Source organism: Grammomys surdaster, unplaced genomic scaffold, assembly GCF_004785775.1.
Source record: "Grammomys surdaster isolate TR1022 unplaced genomic scaffold, NIH_TR_1.0 215, whole genome shotgun sequence".
Classification (NCBI taxonomy): domain Eukaryota; kingdom Metazoa; phylum Chordata; class Mammalia; order Rodentia; family Muridae; genus Grammomys; species Grammomys surdaster.
Window position 1 is genome coordinate 331,605 of NW_021604660.1, and position 16,450 is coordinate 348,054.

Here is a 16,450-nt window from a genome sequence, read left to right on the forward strand (position 1 = left end):
TAAATTGGTAAATCACTGTTTTATCACTATCCATAACATATGTAACTACATTTTAGTACATGACACTGAAAAGCTATAAAAGAATTCAGAAAGTTTTCTGGTTACAAGATTAATTCAGTAGAGTGTGGTTCAGGGACTGGAATTTAGAGCTAGGCAAGTACTTACTTACTGAAATATATATCTAGCCTGCTTTTTAATTTCTAAAATTAGATTTCCTTAATTATAGGTTAAGTATATGTTGTATAAGTGTAGACCACATATATGTCCTGCCATCCACGGAGGTAAAAAGAAAGTTTCAGATCACCTAGAACCAGAGTTACATACATGTATGCCAGCATGTGAACACTAGGAACCAAAGTGCTCTTAACCACTAAGTCGTCTCTCCGGCCCTTAGTTTTTGTGATAGTCTCAAGAGTTGCCAGGGCTGGCTTAGAACTCACTCTGCAACCAGCCCAGGCTGGCCTCAATTTGGTGATATTCATGACAGCCTAAAGGAGCTGCAACAGGATACACCACCACCACCATCAAGCCAGGCTGGTTTAGTGTTAAAAGTCACTAAGTGTTTTTCATTCAAAAACATTAAAACAATTAGAGACTTAGTACAAAACTACAATAACTGGAGGCAGACAGAGCAACAGAAAAAACAGACACGACAGCCCAGTAATTATGTCTGTCAGTGAGTTTTCTAGCTTCATGGAAGCTCGATGAGAAAACAACAAGTCCTTTTGGGAAATGGTATTGAAAACACACGTAAAACAATACAGCTGACACCACTTACAAAATCTAACTCAAAGTACATCAAAACCTAATAAACCCATTAGTATCAAAGACCTAAATTTTAGGATAAAATATTTCATGACAGTGGATTTGGAAATGATCTCTTGAAATATGGGTAACATAAACAAAATCATCAGAAATATGGGACCGTATCAAGTTTTAAAAGTATTGTATGTAGAACGTCAGCAAGAATGAAAGGAACAAGCACAGATGGGGAAGACTGTAAATCATGTATGTGACATATACGTGTGACACACATTCACAACGGATATACATCATCTACAATCCAAAAAAACCCAAAAAAGCACATTAATAATAAGCCAGAACTTTAAGCAGCAATTTTTCCAAAGATCCTTAAATTGCCAATAAATAAATGAAAGATGTCCATATTTACCAACTGTTAGGAAACTGAGACTGAAACAGTAAGATACTACTATTTCCCAGCAATTCAGAATGGCTTTTATCAAAAAACATGTTAAAGGTGTGAAGGAATTTGAACCATTATGAATTACTACTGGAATACAATATAGGACAGCTCTTGTGGAACTACAGTACAAAGATTGCTAAAAACAAACACAAAAAATAAGTAAATTTACTACTAAAGTAATTTACTATTAAGTAAATTTTACTACTAAATCAGTCAATTCCTATTCTGTAAAAACACTACAAAACAGAGAAAAAAAAAAACTGAAGAGATATGGGTACCACAGGATCCCTGTAATAGAAGTCACAAAGCCAAAATGTAAAAGCAGCTTAAGTGTCCATCATTTGATCAATGGATAAACAAAATGTGGTACACACATTCAATGAAATACTCAGATTCATTTGACATGGATGAACGGTAAGAACATTATACTATGTGAAATTAGCCAGTCCAAGGGCAATATATACTTTAAGATTCCACTTACATAAAGAATTTTTAAAAGCCAATTTCTCAGGTAAGTAGAATGGGAGTGTGGGAGCTCAGGATGAGAGGTGACTACTGCTGCGAACAGGCAGGCACTTTGTAGCTGTTTAAATGAACACGGTTCATAGACTTGAGTGATTGGCCCCAGTTGGTGGAACTGTTTGGGAAGAATTAGAATGTGTGGCCTCGTTAGAGGGGTTTATCACTAGAGACCAGCTTTGAGGTTTCAAAAGTCTACACCATTCCCACTCAGCTCTCCTTGCCTCTGGCTTGTAGATTATCAGATGTAAACTCCTAGCTGCTGCTCCGGTGCCATGCCTGCTGCCTGCCTCAGTCCCCATCCTGATGGTCATGGACTCACCTTAGCGTTTGTAAACCTCAAATGGACTCTGGTCATGGACCATGTCCTGGTCATAGTGTCACATCACAGCAATACACGTTAAGACACAATTTCAGTTTGAAAAGATAAACTGTAGTGTAACTGAAGTGTACACTTAAAAATAGCTAAAATGATTAATTTGGTGTCACTGGTAAAATGTGTTATTTTACAAACAAAACAAAAACAACCAAAAACCCGCAAAGGTGGCAGTATAAATCATTCAGAAAAAGGATTATTTAATAAGATGCTGGACAACTAAATAAATAAAAAAGCAAGATGGATCCATCAAACCACCCACAAAAGTTTACTTCACATAGACTTAGAGAAAAGAAAAAGCACATTTATTTCTATAAAACATGAAAGAAAAGACAATTTGAAACTGTCCCAAGACAGTTCAAATGAGTAAATGAGTAAAATGTCCCAATAATAAATTATCAAAACACACAGGATCTTTAATTAAATATAAAGATAAAAGGATCTAAGGAAAACAAATTTAGCACTGGAAAGCCACTCATTTTCCCTTAACTTAACCAATGCATTAAACTGTCTTAACTTTAAATGGTTTTCATTTTCTAGAGTTTTAAAGATGATGAAATGCAATTACAACAAATAGTAGGTAATTAAATATTTACTCTAAGGAATATTGATTTTAAAAAGGCTACAATACAAATTTTCTGCAGAACAGGAAGCTATGTAGCTAATAACAGAAGAGAACTTTACAATTCACTAATTACTATACAGAAGTAGAAATTAAAGCAAAGCCTTTTTTGAGGTAGTATTTTCTACTTACTCCACTGGTAACCTCTAAGAATGGTAATATTCTCTTTAAAGAGGTGAAGTAACTGAACATCTTATGCACAACTATCAAGGAAAAAAAGGTGATTTTATGTCTTTGGAAAGGAATGTATACAATCTGTGGTTAAATTATCAACATCTTATTTTCCTGTAACTCACAAATTGTTTATATACACCAGAAATTTGAAACATTTGATAGCAGCACGTGAACTAACTTCTATGGTCTCACTCTTGTGATTACTCTTTCCCCTCCCCCCTTCCTTGCTCCTTGTTCCTTCCAGTCTAATTAATTGGATTTTCCTTATCTCTATTTAAATACCAAATCATTTAGTTCCTTTTTGTAAGCGTGGCTCTGACGCTTTGATCTGCATACGAATGCTAAAGGTCCTGTTCCCCAATTGGTTCTCGATCATCGATAAAGATGCCAACGACCAATGACTGGGCAGAAGAGGCAGGACATCCAGGTTCCCGCAGGCAGGCTAGGAGATGCAGGAGGAGGAGTCACCACTCTGCTTCGAGGACTACAGTCACCAGCTATGTGAGATCTTGGGTCGAGTGGCCATTGGCTGCTTCCCCAAGGCGGGAGATTAGAAACACAACTAAGCTGAGGGCAGGTGTAGAGTGTTGAGCAAGAAGAAGGTAACCAGGCAACACAGGCTAAGGGCAGATTTAGCGTTGAGCAAGAAGTAAAGGAAAAGGCACACTAGCCAGAGGGAGACTTTGAAAAGCCCAGCCACTGAGCCGTAAGGTAAGTTAAAAACGAGCAGTGAGTGTGTCTTTTATCCTTGGATCTGAGATAGCCCCTGGGCCGGTGCATGTGACTCAAAGCAGTGTAGACAAAACTACACACCACACATTTTTTCTTTGTCTTCCTAAGTACTTTTCCTTCAACCCCCTTTCCTTTGAGTTTATCCTCAAAGGCTCTACAGGAACCTCAATGCCAAAGTTGCACCTAACAACCTATTCACTGCATCCGTTGGTATGTCTTGAAGTACAGAAGTCATGCTGTTCAGAAATATTTCTGTTCCTAGTAGTACATACCTTCATTCCTTATGATACTAGGTATATGCATATAACTAAAGGTGGCTAACCAAATGTAAGCAGAATAAAACAATTCTCAAATAGGGGTTGGTATACCTTCTCCAAAATGTTTGAGATCAGAAGAGTTTCAAATATTTGTAAAACCTCTTCAGTTCAACAGCCATATTCCAAAAATACCTAATTAGTTTATTATACATGGACCAGTTCAGATCCCAGAGAAGGCATTCTTGTTCCACACTATAGTGATCTCTTCTAATTTCAAACATAAAATGTAACCATACAGAATCTGCAACTAACATTGTTAGTAATCTGTTAAACTCCACCCCCAGAGTCACCTGACAACAGCCAGGTATGCTCCGCCCCAGAGTTACCTGGCAACAGGCAGGTAACCCTGCCCACTATAAAAGGGGCTGCTTGGCCCCTCCTCTCTCTCTTGGCTTCTCAACCCAGCACCTAAAGGTTGTCCTCTCCCCTCCCCCCTTCCCTTCTCCCTCTCTCCACGTGGTCATGGCCGGCCTCTACTCCTCTCTACTTCTCTCTCTTCTTGCTCTCCCACTCTCTTAATAAACCTCCCCTCGTGGAACCATCTTGGTCTGCTGTGATCTGTCCAAGTGGCGCCGTGACCTTTTAAACATGCCCCCTAATCTTCCACTATCTTCCACAGACCAAATCTGAGTACCCCTTCCCTTCTGCCTTTCTTCCCTTCCTTTCTTTCTGGAAGTGGGAAAGTAAAAGAGGGTATTGCGAATGAAAGTCCATCTAAAGCATGCCATACAAGCTTCTTTACTACTGAGCTATACCCTCCCCCCTGAGCCACTGTTAATTCTATTCTCTTCCCCAGCAACCTCTGAAGCTTTGACTTTACAATAGGTATCCAACCAAAGAACTTCTCTCACCACTACTGCAACCAGTCTGGAATTCTAACTGGTTCCCTTACCTCCTCCTGACCAAGAAAGGTCCTTAAGGCCCTAATGTCTCTGCTTTTGGCCATCACAATCTTATCTTCTTCCTAAAGACAGGACAACCACAAGTCTGTCTGCTTGCCCTAGTAGGGCATAGTGACAAGTCTTGTTTTCAATTCTTTTGCCTGACCCACCTGTTCTAACCACTCTGGTCTCTACTTAAGTGTTCTTTTAGACTGGTCTTTCCTTTACCTTTCCTAAGCCACCCATAGTTCCCACTCAGCTTATGTGCCTAGTTGTCAACTTCTTGCTGTAAACTCATTCATATTATCTGATCTGAAACAAGAGTCTCTTACACTCACCTGGTTCCAGTGTGTTTGGGAGAGTCTCCTGCAATGCAAAAAGGCTCATGCATGGTTAAAAGGAGCTCAAACAGCATTTTTTTTCCGTCACCCTCTCTCCCTTGGGAGGTTTCAAAGCCATGTTTCTAAGGCACCTCCTCATTGTTTTCTGTGATGCTCTAAGATGGAAAATGGCAAAGTTTTCTCAAAAATCAAATCAGTATTTCAGACTTGCTAATCTCCAAACTCATGATCCTACTTCTATCCAACAATCAGCTAGGACAGTATGTAAACATATTTGGGCATAAGGCTAAGGTATGGCTTAAAGGCAAAGTGGTTGCTTAGTAACCCTGGCATTCCTACCACAAAAATAATAGTACAAACAAATGGGCATGGTTATGTCCCAATTAAATTGTATTTATTCATCAGGCAGATGACAAGAGTCTTGGCTAGTTTTCTGGGTTTTTTGCTTTTTATTGTGACAGGGGAGCCTCAATTGAGAAAATACCCTCAAATGACCTCTAGGCATGCTTGCTCTGCATTTTCTTGGTTGACCTTTGAAATGGAAGGGCCCAGTTTACTGAGGACAATGCCTCTCCTGGGTAGACAGATAGCCCTGACTGCTGTAAGAGAACATACTGAGGAAGCCATAGGGAGCAGGCCAGTAAGCAGTGTTTCCGTAAGGCCTCAGCCTCAGTTCCTGCCTCCAGGTGCCTGCCTGTGTTCCTGTGCATGTCCCAAAATGAGGAAGCGATAGATACATAAGTCAAACAAATCCTCTTCCTAGTTGCCTTCGATCATCACAACAATAGAAACCAACTAAGGAAACAGACCTGCAAGCTAGTAAATCAACACCACTGTTTTGCAGATTTCCAGTTAAGTTTCAACAGCATAGCATTGATTTTTTTTTTGTCACTTAGTAACACAAGCACACACTTTCTCCAAAGGTTTGCATCTTAGCCTTATGAGAAGGGATCTTATCTCTATCAACAGTGGCTGCTCTAACTAGTCTTACACTCTTTTGAGTTTGCTATTTCCATCTGCTTAATGTAGTAGGTAATTATTCTATTAAACTACTGTTGAAATACACGACTTCTGTGATATAGCTGTATCTTCAGTGTAAATACTGTGTTTATCCTGCTTTCTTTTTTTTTTCTTTTTGTACTTATTACCACACAAAATTTCATTACTTTCATTAAGAGAGCTTTGCTTCAAAATACAGTGATTAGCAAATGTTAATAAAAATAAAAGCCCTTCTTTATCAATAAGAATCTACTTAACTTTCATAAACCCTTTTCTGTATCAAGTTTCTAAACTTGTTTCCACACTAAACATGTGCTCTGTTTGGGACAGTGTACATTAAAACATCCTCAGGGGGTCTAAAAGTATTCTCTCTGTCCTAGATTCTGTTTACCAAAGCAAAAGAACAGCTAAGTAAAACTCTGAGGCTACAGGAAATGTTCAAAACAAACACCATAAAGGAAACTTTGTTGGGGAAGACTGAAATACATTAATTAAAAAAAAAAAAAGATAGTCTGGATCTAAGACCTACTATTCTGACTTGATAACTCATTCAGTATATTTTTCATAGCTCAGATTATCATATTTTTGTATTTAAGGATAATGAGAATATTCTTTTTTTCAATTTTGTCACATAACAAATTTCTAGGAAAAGTGAACTTATAGAGACCTGTGGGACTATTAAGTCAAATGTTCGAGAATACGGGTGAAAAGGTTTCTTTCCTTGGTTTATACCGTAGCTAAAGGAGTATATGATGTTCTACCACTGTAGAGGATAGGGGTTGCATAAAAGTTTACTTAGTCCTAGCGCTTCTGCTTTTAAAAGGCCTTAAAGTGATAACCACTGAATCAGTGTAAATGCTATAAAAAAAAAAATATATATATATATATACATATATATATATATATATATACACATATGTATATATATATATATAAAACTCAATACAAATTTAAAGGAAGCTAGGCACACAAATAGAAACTTTTAGATGATCACAGGAGGGCTGGAGAGATAGCTCGGCAGTTAAGAGAGAGTTACTGCTCAGAGAACCCCCCAGTTTGGTTCCTGCCACTCATGTGGGTAGGTTCCTAACAGCCTGAAGTCCAAGACTTGGAAATCTGGCTCCCTCTTCTGCCCTCATTCAAATATGCATATGCACACACAGACAAGGACACGATTAAAAATAAAATCTTTTTAAAAAGAGACTAAAAAAAAAAAAACTTATTTTTGTTTTCCATCAACATCAGCTAAAAGTTCTACGTTTCAGTATTGACATTCCAAATAGTATTCCATCTGGAGTGTCCAACCTTTAACATTACAATATGACTTTGTCATCTACAAATGATTTGGGCCACATCCCTAGCTATCTCAGAACACCTGTTACTCTATTCCAACCAAACCCATTTTGTAACAGTTTGAGTGACTCAAACATTAAGGCACCAATTGTGTCTCTAGAACCAATACCCCACGGAGTTTACACTTTGACTGTCCTAGTGGTGTATTAGAAATGGGTAGTTAAGAATATAAACTGAGACTTAATATGATAAATCAAAGTATTAAGTAGCTCGTTTACATTCTCCACAGTCCGTATAGATCAAAAGCAGGAACGTTATTAAAATGTTTTGGCTAATTTGAAGTTATATGGCCACTTATACAATACCTTTTAATTAGAACGAATTGCCAATACATTTGTGTAAAACTTTTAGACAGTACAAATAAACGGCCTTTTGCAAGCTCAAGAAGTTCAATAAACTCAGCTTGGATGGGGGAAAGAATATATTTCAGTCCAGTTTCTAATGTTAAAAGACAGCTGAGAAGCAGTCTGGACTGATCCAGCCTCATCAACCTTTAATCCTTCTGACTGATGAAAAGCATGAGCCGTCTGTTTATTTTAAGTTCATGCTGGTAGCTGCCTTTATTTTCACTTCTTTGAAATGTATCAAAGAATCAATTGCTTGGTCTACACAATCAGCAGGGGTTGGGGTGGGGCACCTGTGTGACAATAAACACGAAAATTAAATCCTAGAAAGAAATTTTTAAAAATTGGCACTAATACTCAGCAAAATTCAGTGACATAGTTGTCCAAATATCAGGTATATTCTATTGCTGTTACCTATTAAAAGCACGAAAGGGTGAAAACTAGTTTTAACAACAGGAAAGAACACAAAAGAAACGGAGGAGATAATATTTATTTGACACATAGCTAGGTATTTCCCACTTACTCATCTCAAAAACTGTGAACATGAAAATACCCCGAAAAAGTCATCAACTCCAGGAAGAGGAGCCGATCTCCTTCATGAAATGATTCGAACAATCTAAGAATTGCGCGTCTAGTAAAGCAAAGGCACAAGTGATGTAAATAATCACACTGCAAAGAATCTTTATGTGGAACTAGGGGAAGGGAGGGGTCTTGAGTCACCTAGGCAACGCATCCATCTAACGCATAACTTAGACCAGGCAAGATACCGGGCTTCATTAAGGTCATCTTTATTTATAAGGAGAATCTGGATCAAACTGATCAAGGCAACCACATACCACTCTGCCAGCAACTATTCTGTGAAATTTAACGACTCGTTTTTTAATTCCAAGCCGCTAACTTACTAAGCATGGTCTACAAGCACTTTTACTAGAATAATTATTTTAAAGAAACGATTAAACAAATGGCTCAGCCTGCAAACAATAACTCGGAAAATTCTATGTTAAAAGTACATAAGTAAAATTAAAAAAAGCTCACAGTCAGAGCAGTCTGAGTCTGCACATTTTCCCATTATCATCATAAAAGATCCCAGACGCGGGAGCAAGCAATCCCTGCGGAGGTGATTTCTTTAGATAAGCCCTGTGCTCGCCCGTTCGCCCGGCCCAGGCTCCGCGACCTCCGCGCCCCGCGGCGAGCAGACGACGGAGGATGAGTGTGCAGAACGCGCGGCCGGGGCCGGTTCCGAGCTCCCGGGACCGGCGGGACCGTTACCAGGGCGCCCATCCCCCACGGCGCGCGGCCGGAGGCTAACAGAGCCTGCGGGGCCCGGCTCGCCGCGCACACAAAGCCGGGGGTCCGCGCGAGGTGGGGAGGCCGCGCGCCGCCTCAGGCCGCGGGAGCCGCCGAGCCCAGCCCAGCCCAGCCCAGCCCAGCCGAGCCGAGCCGAGCCGAGCCGAGCCGAGCCGAGCCAAGTCGGTTCGACAAGGGAGACCCGAGGCCACCGTGTCCCCGACTGTACCTGGCTCCAGGTGATGAACTCGTTGGTGTGGGTTTCCTCCACAAGCGTCCACAGCTTGCTGAGGAAAGCCGGCACGTTGGAACTCTGCTTCATTGTTAGCTGGGCGCAGGGATTCCGAATTCTACTCCCGAACGCGGAGGTCGCGGCGGCGGCGGCGGCGGCGGCAGCAGCTGCTGCTCCCGGGAACGCACAGCACGCAGGCGCGGTGGGTCCCGGGCTCCGCCCCCTCGGCGCCGCGGGGCGCGCGGTGAAGGCGGGGAGACCCCGGGGCGGCACGTGATGGACAAGGCTTCGCGCCCCACCCCTGCGCTCTGCTCCCGCCGGCCTCGGCTAGTCCAATCCAAGGCTTCGGCTGCACCACGGAGCAAAGCGATTGGCTGCTGCCGCGAGGAGGGGTGGGTCCAGGAGTGGTTCAGCCTTCTCTGTTACCTTTTAGGAAGGGTCTTCTGTTAAGGGAATGATATTGGGGCCAGGGAACCCTTGTTTAGTCGATTCATATGGGAAAGGTTTGGGTACACGGGCTGTAGCTGGCAGAGTGCAGAAACGCCCAAGGGCAATTGACTCGTAAGTTTGGCTGGCGAAGAGTAATTTGCTCCATTCTAAAGGAAGAAATACATCACATGGGACCGGGAGCTGCTTGTGAGCAAGATGTGCTAGGCCCCTGGTTGAAACCATCTTAAAGATAATGAGCTTTTTTATTCACTTTTCATTGGAAGGTAATGTCGCATTTAAAGACACTTTTATCAAAACCCGAAGCATCAATAACAGCTCCCCATTTGCGAAGTACTTGCTATTATATATACTATTAGAAGCCAGCATCTGTTAAGAGCATCTTACGTGCCGTTCTCAGTTCAGCAGGCATCAGGTGCCTGCCATCAACCCGGTTCAAAAGCAACTAGTCTTTTGGTTTTAGAGTATCTAAGTCAAAATGATTGTTCTGCATGTACCTCACAGAGGTTTTCTCTGGCAAAATGTGATTTGGAACAGCTGCTTTAGCGCAAATTCCCATTTCTTCATTGACAATAAGACTTTCTACCTATGAAGAAGGGTAATAATGTGGATGTCTGAAAAAAGATTTTTTTAACGTGTTTTGTTTTGTTTTTGTTTTGTTTTGTTTTGTTTGTTACTTTATAGGTGATCATAGTGTCCGGAATCTGTCGACCACTCTGGAGGCTGAGGTAGAATTGTGGAGCAGTGGAGGCCAACCTGGGTTAAATAGTAAGCCCCAGGTAATCCTGGGCTAATGGCAAGAACCATATATATATATATGTATATGTAATGTATATGTATATGTAATATATATATGTATATATATATATATCCACATGTATATGTACAACTTTTTCAGTAAGCATATACTGAACATAGTCAGATACAGCACTGTTTGCTACATAAAAACTGGATGCATGATGGGGTAATTGTGATTAAAAAAGACTAATATTTGATGAGATCTTATTTGACAAAGGTTTTACTTGTCTTATTGTATTTAATCCTCACAGCAACCCAAAGAGGAAGTCTCAAAGGATCTGATTCAGGTTGGTACAAATTCTATTCAACCAATTGCACAAAGCTAATCAGAACCAACACTGTAACCAGATTCCCAAAGTGGGTTGGCTAGAAGTTTCCAACCACATTCCAATGCAATGATGTGTTGGTTTACCTCAGTTTGAGAATATTTTCAGTCCTAGAACCTCATAGATCAAATGGCATATAAAATCTTCCTATAGTTACATGACGAGGTAAAGCCCTAAGAAAGTGTTTCCTCTTCTAGTCCACCACTGCATGCTTACAAATATGCTTTTGAAACACAAATCGGAACAGCCACTTCCAGACTAGAAACTACCCAGTGACGTTCCATGCTTCCAGAATAAGTCCTGCCCTGTTAAAATGGCACAGAAGGTCTTTTGTGATCCTATTATCACCTTCCAGCCATTCATCATCAATCTCTGTTCATGTCTTTGTCACACTTCACAGTTATACTGCAGGTAACATTTATATTCTGTCACGTCTCTGTATAATTCTGGCATGCTGTTAGCTCTGTCATGTTACTTCTTAGTCTTCAGGGTCAAGCAGAATTCCACACAGAATCTATGATGACTCTTCTTGATTGTCAACTTGACTACATCTGGAATGTGATAAAACCCAAGTGGCTTGGTACACCAATAATGGGGTTTTCTTGATTGAATAATCTGGGGTAGAAAGATGCACCCTAATTCCAGATCTTTTGAAGTGGGAAGATCCACCTTAAATCTGGGCCAAAACTTTTGCTGGCAGCCTGACTAGAATCTGGAAGGAGGAAGCACTTGCTGTTTTCCCTGCTTGCTCTTGCTTTTGCTGGCAACCTTGGATTCCAAAATAAACTGAAGAACAGCTAAGACATCCAGCTTCAAGAGCTGAACAACTAATGAATTCTTGGACTCCACAGAGATAGACAGCAATTGTTGTACTAGCTGGACCACAGCCTGTAAGCAACTCTAATTAATCCCATATGTATGCTTGTATGTATAATATATACATAAATAGATACACAAGTCATGCATAATATATAATGTATATATACAGTGATATATATATATGATATATAAAATGAAAACATGTATTCATTTTATCAATTCTATTTCTCAAGAGAACCCCAACTAATACAGAATACATGTTTTTGTAAAGCCTTCCTTAATGCTGTATTATCCCATTTAATGTAACGGCACCTTTTTATGCTTCATATACTTTTTATGCTAGATTATAAGAGCTTACTGGATTTACACTAGATTATGAACATATTTAATAGACACATAGTGTCCATAATGCTTTGTGTACATTCACCTCTCTAATATTTGTTAAATAAATCAATGAATACATAAGCAGACAAACTCTAACCATCTGCTTCATCTTCCGTGACCTCCAGCTCTGGATTAGTTATTCCTCCCGTGGGCTCCCGAAGCTTGTGGAACTCTGGCTTCATAAAGTTGATCATACTGCAGTTGCTCACTTACTTCCCAGCACCCTCATCAGTCTGCTTACCCTGTGCACCCTGTGTATTTAGTACTAAACACAGTGCTAATAACATAGGAACTGCTGGATAAATATTTATCACATGAATAATTTCAGCTTTAGAAAGTCATTTGGATAAGAGGTTGTCTACCTAATCATCAGAAAAGCCCTTTTGATTTACTGTCAGTCAGTACAAATCTTTTTGTTGACTAAAGAAGAAACTGGGGGCGGGGCGGGAATAAGATTAGTTCAAACTGGAGTTATATGGCTAAGGAGCTATTAGCACTGAGAAAACATCAGATTCTTGAAAAGGCCAGAGAATAATGGGATGTCACTGAAACCTAGGTTTGAGGTCATCTGTGACGTCAAAACAAACACCAGTAGCAAAATGCTTAAGCACCCTTAGGGAGGCATTTCTATAAGCAGAGAACTCAAAAGAAGACTAGAAAAGTCCACTAAAACTTTTCAAGAAGGCTGATGCCTCACTTTGCTCTCTATCGCTGTGATGAAACAGCATAACCAAAAGCAAGTTTGGGAGAAAATAGCTTATTTCCGCTTACAGTTGGAGTCCATCGTGAAGTATAGTCAGGGCAGGAGCTCAATGCAGGAACCTGGAAGCTGGAAGTACAGCCATGGAGGGATGCTGCTCACTGGCTTGCTCCTCAGCGTGTTCAACCTGCTTTCTTAGGGAACCCAGAACCACCTGTTCAGAGGTGGCACTTCACCCAGTGAGCTGGGCCCTCCTCCCACATTAACCATGAATCAAGTAAATACCCTACGGACGTGCCTACAGGCAGTCCAATGGAGGCATTTTTTTTTTTTTTTGCAACTGATAATTCCTCTTCCCTGCTAATTCTAACTGGTGTCACGTTGTCAAAAAAAAACTAACCAGGGTGATTGGCCCCTTGTCAATTTGGCACATCAGTACAACTCTACTAGATAGTAATTTCTCCTTTTTTGTTTATCCCTAAGATCCCATGCTAATATCAATATAATAATATAAACATTCCAACTTTTAAAAGTCCTGTAGTGTTTAAGAAATTCAAATATTTTAAATGTCCAATCTCTTTAAAATATTCAAAGTTTATTAATTGTGGGTGCCTGAAAATCAAAAAGAAGTTAAACATCTTATTTCAAGAGGGACGAATCAAAGTCCAGTCACAATCAAAGTCAAACCAAGCTTCGGTGATGTAAATCAAATCCTATAGCTCCATGTCTTGTACCTGGGCTCCAAAGAGCTTGGGGAGCTTCCTCTCTCGGAGTCTCCATTCACACACAGAGCATGCGGCCTCTCCTGTAACTGAGGCCGACAGCATTCGACACTTGCTGCTTTTCTTGGCAATCATCCTGCCATCTTCATGTTTGTGTCTATACTGCTCCTGAGCTAAATCTTCACTAATAGCCTCTCCTGGGCCCTCTCCAGGGACTCTGAATCTGCCATGTGGTGCCAAGCCTCAGCTCCTCTCTCTGACCCCTTAAACCCTGGGGTTGCCATTGTAACCGAGGCTGCACCATCACCAATGCCCTGGACTCTCACAGTGCAGCTCCTCAGCTGTTCTCCAGGATCCCTTCATGTCTTCAAAAGCAGTGTCACCTGAGAGACTTACACAGTACCAAATCCAGCTGACAGCATGAGTTGCAGCCTTGGCCCTGTCTGACCACAGCTTCTCTGTGCTGACCAGGAGAAAATACTTCCAGAAAACTCAGCTTCAATGATGCTAGTGTCTTCATAATCACACAGCTGACTTAACCCTTGCTAACCTGAGTCATTTGTTCCAGTAAGAGTTTCACTTCGGTGGTATTGGTCTCTTCTTAATCCCAGCTGATTCTTTAACTCCAGCTGACACCAGATTCTTAATACAAAACATCGTATCAATGGCTCCTATAGAAACTTTGAGGGACTCTCAAACTTCCCTCTGAAGCCAGGCCTCCATTGTCTTCAAGACAATGTCCTGTTCTCACAGTTATCTTCCAAGTCTCCACAACAGTTCATTAATCCCTAAACACTCATTTACTCATTGTTTTTGCCAACTGGAGGGTTCAAACTCCTTCCACAACCCTCCCCTAAATAACAGTGGCCAGATCTGTCAAGTCAGTCCCTGCTCTTGGTACCAACTTTTGTCTTAGTTTGCTTCCTACTGCTGTGATTAAACATCATGACCAAAAGCAACTTCAGGAGGAAAGGATTTTACTTCAACTTCTATTTGTGTCCATCCTAAAAAGAAGTGAAGGCAGGAATTTCAAAGCAAGAACCTGGAAACAGGAACTGAAGGGGGAGGGGTCTGGCAGGGTGGGGCATGGAGAAGTACTGCTTACTCATTTGCTTCTATAGCATTCTCAACCTAGCCCAGGAATGGCTCTGCACATAGTAAGCTAGACCCTTCCACATCAGTAAAATACCCTACAAGCAATCTGCGGGAGGTGTTAACTGAAATTCTTCTCAGATTCAAGGTGACCAAAGCACTAACTAGCACAGCTGAACAACAACTTTTTTTTTCAAAAGGCCATAACGTGTCTGTGACAGACACATAGCTGTGGTAGGGAATGCGTTAGCGTGATTTGCAGCAGACGTGGGTTTAAAATGCCATATTACGTTGAATTTGTTAGAATCCAGCCGACTTTCCAGTTCGGACAGTGATGTACTCTAGGCTTGTGCAGGGCATATCTTAGTATTGAAAGTCCTATGGCCCAAACCAACCAGTTAGTCAGCGCCACTCCAATCTCTTCCAGTTATTGATGTTGGACAGACAGCAAAATTTGTCAAGTTAAGCATCTAGTGTGGATAGATGATATAACCACTTTAGTATCGGCTGCCAGAGTACCTGGGAGCAGAGAACTTCAACTGAGAAACTGCCTCCATTACATTGGCTTGTGGGCATGTCTGTCAGGCATTTTCTTAGTTACTGCTTGATTTAGGATGGCCCAGCCCACTGTGAACAGGGCCAGCCCTGGGCAGGCAGTCCTAGATTCTATGAGGAAGTTAGCTGAGAAGGCGAAAGGAAGCAAGGCGGTAAGCTGCATTCCTCCACGGTTACTGCCTCAGTTCCTGCCATGGTAACCTGTAATCCAGATAAACCCTTTCCAACCCTGGCTGCTTTAGGTGATAGTAATCATCGCAGGAACAGAAACCTAAGTAGAACACAGGCTTTAGCCTTTTTGAAAACAGAAGTGTGGTGCTCTTTGACAGACCCTTCTGAGGACTGCAGATAGATAGATGAAATCTCTGTATCCTACTTAAAGTACTGATAGAGGTTTGCTGCTTAGAAAGAGAAGAGGTTCAGACAAGTAAAAAGTCTGGAAGCCTCAGGAAAAGGAAGTTAGGTGGTAAGTGAGTGCCTTGAACTCTAAGCCTTCTGTACTTTTCACCAGAATTGAATCAGACTAAGGCTACAATTTCCATTCCTCATCTTTCCAATTGAGGGTGCAGGTGAAGATAAAGGAATTTGTAGTTCATTTTCCTAAATAATGGGATTTAAGTGATCTTTTATTCCAAATAATCTTATCACAGATATCTCTGAAAACAGAGCTATTTGAACCACCTCAAATATTAAATGATTTGTGTATGGACTGAGATCAGATGTATACTCTTAATTTGAATACTAGATTAAAATGTAAATATTTGCTTCTGGAAGATGGAACTATTCTCGTGGATATGTCATGATCTGAGAGGTTTATGGGAGGGTAATATTGATGGGAACTGTTGTGTTTTATAAAAATATAAGGAGTTAAGGGAGATGTCTGATGGATGTGCAGTCAGGTGTGGGGGAAGGGGTCCTCTGTGGGTCCATGTTGAGGTATTCATTCCCCCCAAGGGACAGTATAGAATAGGTATAGTATAGAATAGAGTTTATTCGGAGCATAGGGAGGGGAGTTGGGAGAGGGGGGTGTGGGAGGAAGGGGAGGAGGAGGGGGGGGGGGAGAGAGGAGGAGAGAGGAGAGAGGAGAGGAGTAGAGGCGGCCATGAGCACGTGGAGAGAGGGGGGAGGGGAATGGAGGAGGGTAAGGGGCAAGAGGACAGAGCAAGAGCAGGAGAGCAAGAGAGAGAGAGAGAGAGAGGAGGGGACAAGCAGCCCCTTTTATAGTG

The 16,450-nt window shown here is 41.2% G+C and overlaps 1 protein-coding gene and 1 long non-coding RNA gene across 3 annotated transcripts in view; one reads left to right on the forward strand and one right to left on the reverse strand.

The window, feature by feature from the left end:
- Hsf2 (heat shock transcription factor 2) overlaps positions 1-9,630 on the reverse strand; it is a 28,075-nt gene extending 18,445 nt beyond the window's left edge. The window contains exon 1 of one of the 2 annotated variants that reach the window (XM_028772610.1): positions 9,379-9,630. In XM_028772610.1, the coding sequence (XP_028628443.1) occupies positions 9,379-9,471 (93 nt within the window). In that variant the 5' untranslated portion in view covers positions 9,472-9,630. The remainder of the gene's footprint in view (positions 1-9,378) is intronic. The other variant, XM_028772609.1, reaches the window with a different exon arrangement.
- LOC114625328 overlaps positions 9,606-16,450 on the forward strand; it is an 8,637-nt gene continuing 1,792 nt past the window's right edge. The window contains exons 1-3 of the long non-coding RNA XR_003712056.1: positions 9,606-9,773; positions 10,878-10,913; positions 11,609-11,842. This is a non-coding gene — a long non-coding RNA (uncharacterized LOC114625328). The remainder of the gene's footprint in view (positions 9,774-10,877; positions 10,914-11,608; positions 11,843-16,450) is intronic.